The 3,252-nt window shown below is 42.4% G+C and overlaps 1 protein-coding gene across 1 annotated transcript in view; it reads right to left on the bottom strand.

Moving 5' to 3' along the window:
* The window catches only part of LOC106524036 (transcription factor COE1), a gene marked incomplete in the record, with an annotated part of 114,276 nt that extends 111,024 nt beyond the window's left edge, over positions 1-3,252 (bottom strand). The window contains 4 exon segments of the mRNA XM_014017665.1: positions 218-273; positions 1,121-1,184; positions 1,691-1,847; positions 2,484-3,252. Of these exon segments, the coding sequence (XP_013873119.1) occupies positions 218-273; positions 1,121-1,184; positions 1,691-1,847; positions 2,484-2,611 (405 nt within the window).

Genomic DNA, 3,252 nt, shown 5'->3' with positions numbered 1-3,252 from the left:
GTGTGTGTGTGTGTGTGTGTGTGTGTGTGTGTGTGTGTGTGTGTGTGTGTATGCGTGTGCGCCCCCACCCACATATTACACACACATAAACGCCCATGTACATGCAGGAGGAGGAGAAGGGAGGTGGATCAGCAGCTCATTGTCATGGAGGTAACAGGAAAGGTGACAGGCTTCKGTCAGTGTRTGTTTGTGTGTGTTTGTGTGTGTTTGTGTCTACCTGTTTAGTCATGGAGTCTATGAGTCGGACATAGAAATCCTGCTCTGTTCTGATGCCTGTTGGGATCCAGAAGAGGAAGGAAAATGAGCAACTTACAGCAATTAAGCAGAACAAACTGTAAAAAATAAATATTAAGTCAAATTTAATTTGCAAGAAATGATTCATTCTTGCAGTTTTTAGCAACAGGTTTGACTAAGATTGTAGTGAACATACAATTTTAACAACTATTTTAATTTTGCCCTTTATTGTTGAATTTTACCCCTCTAATCAGAACCTAAAAAGGGGATCAAATGCAAAAATTTTGTGTAAAAATATGTTTTTTTCTTCATCCTTTTAAAAGGGGAGCAGTTAGCTGCGCTCGTATGAAATCTGAAAACGCTTTGTTCTGTCAAGAAATAATTTAGGTTATAAATAAACCATAAATTGTGTAAATAAAAGAAACGAAGCTCTTGAAATGTAATWTAAATTTCAAAACAAAAACCACAGTCTTGTCTCAGTTTTTACACGGTATGAGTGTGTTTAAGTTGTGAAACAATAGGGGGTTATAAGTGGAAATAAAAGGAGGCTCATGAATCCTGCAGGGTTTAAACATTCATCATTTAAAATATCAACAAGTGAAGGCCTTGGTGCTCCAATCCAATATTCCTGCTTTCTGCATCTCTTTTTTTTTCTTCCAGCAGGGACAGCCTCATTTAGGGACAGTGACAGTGATGAAGACACAGAGCTGCAACAAATGGCCTGCAACAGCTGCTCTGAAATTTGACTAATGGCTATCATGAAACCCTGACATGAACAAGCTGCCTGGTGCTCCCTGGCTGCAACATTCACCCTGCTCACTTTTTTTTTCCACATTAAAACTCAACATAGTTCATGCTGACCCCCCTCAGCTGGATTCCCACTCACCGTTACTGTAGAGGAGCTGCAGCCTGTAGTGAATCCCGTTGTTGGTCTTCTCTCCGCTCGTCTCCTTAACGCACAACAAACACAGAGCTGCTGATTCACTTTTAGGATAATTTTCACATTTTATTTCTTAATAATAATAATAATAATAATAAATTCTGCACTTGTGGAGTTAACTCACTTCACAGATGAAATCCTTGTAATTTCACCACCAAACGTTGCGTTGTTGTGGATTTTTTTTTAATTCCTATGTAATTAGCAGTTATGTTTGGAGAGGGCCCAATAAATCCCACAGTGGATTCTGCCGCTGCATTCTCGTGTGATAATTGATGAGGGGGTTTGGCGCGCTGTTGTTTTTACAGAACAAGTGTTTGTGTTGAGCTGAGCTGTAAATTAAACACGTTTAGGAGGGGATGACTGCCAGAGGAACAAACAGACGTGTTTCTGTGTTACAGGGATGGCTTCGGTTTCTGACCTAATATTAATAATAACAGTTATAATAATGATGCGTAATTTTACGCACAACGGGCCTCACCACCTCTAACATCCTGTTTATTTTTTTTCTGCACCCACCTTCTCTTTCTCGATGAAGTCCACGAAGTTGGTCCTCTCGATCTCCACGGGCTGGCCCTGCCGGTCGTACAGAGCCAGGACGAAGTGGAAGAAGTTGGACTTGCGCAGGTTGGACGGCGGCTGCTTCTCAAAGTGCGCGCGGGCCAGACCCACTCCACTGCGGACACACAGGCAGGAGCAGAGGAGTGTTTTTTTATTTATATGTAGAATTTATAATAGTTATTGATTCTATTTTTTAATTTAATGAATGTTACAAAATGTGTCAGGGGGCCTTGAGGAAGAGACTGAATCAGTTCAGATTTGATGTGATTTATTAAACTCGCGCGTTGAGCCAAGATTAAATTTATTTTTTAGAAACAAAAAAGAAAATGCCTGAAAAACGCGGAGAAATAAATCGAATATTTCAATATTAGAGGTTCACACAAGCAAAAAGGTGCTCATAATTTAATTATATATAAACTTTTCTGTTTGAATAACATATTTATCTTCACAAAATAAAAACATGTGTATTTTTACTCAAAAGCCTGAATTGATTATTTTTAATTTATTTGTTTTCCAAAACATCCTAACTGGGGTTTGGTTGAAACAAATCTGGACCAGCACGTGCTCCCTAACTCTGAGTGAATTGTGAAATTATTCTGAACTAATCTCCAAAGTGTTTCCTTATTTAAACGCTGAGGTGATTTTCTCTGGGATCCTCGCGTTTTCAAAGCATTTTAAATAGATTGTTTTCACACATGACGGAGGATGGAGAGCCTCTTGCTTTTGTTTTCTCCCTCCGGGCAGAGCTCACCTTTGAGCGGCCGTGTTGGCGTCCAACACGCCGCCTCCCTGCATCCAGCTCCGGACGTTCATGCCTCCCAGCGGCTCCTCCTTCAGGCTGCTGCCGCTTCTCTGGATGCTCTCCTGGATCCCAAACATGAACAAACCTCCGAGGCTTTACTCGTATTTCTTTATTATTATTATTATTTTATCCACCCAGCTGCGCGCTTGTCCTCCTCTGGATCCGGGACTCCGCGTAAAGCCGGGATGCGCTCCTAAAATCAGGATATGCGCACTTTTTTTTCCCTTCAAACTCTAAACCCCGAGCAGGGAGAGGACACTAAAACAGAAAATCAAAGAAGATCCAAAGTGTCCAGGTATTTAAAGTTTAAAGTGAAGGATGGGAGCGGATTGAGGTCAGTCCTGCTGCGCTGAAATCCAAAGTTTGAGCTGTCAGAGAGGTAAGGGGTAAAAAAAAAAAAAAAGATCAACCAGCACCCGGATCAGATGTCATCATTGTCTCCTACTTCTTTCTTCTTCTTTTCACTCTTTCCCCTCCTCTACCTCAGCCCTGTGGTCCGGGATGGTGCCGTGGAGTCGGTGATGTCCAACCCAGCGCTGGGTGAGCTGTCCGTGCTCCGCGCGCGCACTGAGGGAACCGCTTTGTGACTCTTCCCAAAGGACCCCCCTCTCTGAGAAGCAAGGGCTTCTCCCACCCTGGAGAGAGAGAGAGAGAGAGAGAGAGAGAGAGAGAGAGAGAGAGAGAGAGAGAGAGAGAGAGAGGCGGTGGGAGTGGAGTT

The sequence above is a fragment of the Austrofundulus limnaeus genome, unplaced genomic scaffold (genome assembly GCF_001266775.1).
Source record: "Austrofundulus limnaeus strain Quisiro unplaced genomic scaffold, Austrofundulus_limnaeus-1.0 Scaffold174, whole genome shotgun sequence".
Taxonomy (NCBI): domain Eukaryota; kingdom Metazoa; phylum Chordata; class Actinopteri; order Cyprinodontiformes; family Rivulidae; genus Austrofundulus; species Austrofundulus limnaeus.
Note: the sequence above shows the minus strand (reverse complement) of the source record. Positions and strands in the feature narration are given on the sequence as shown.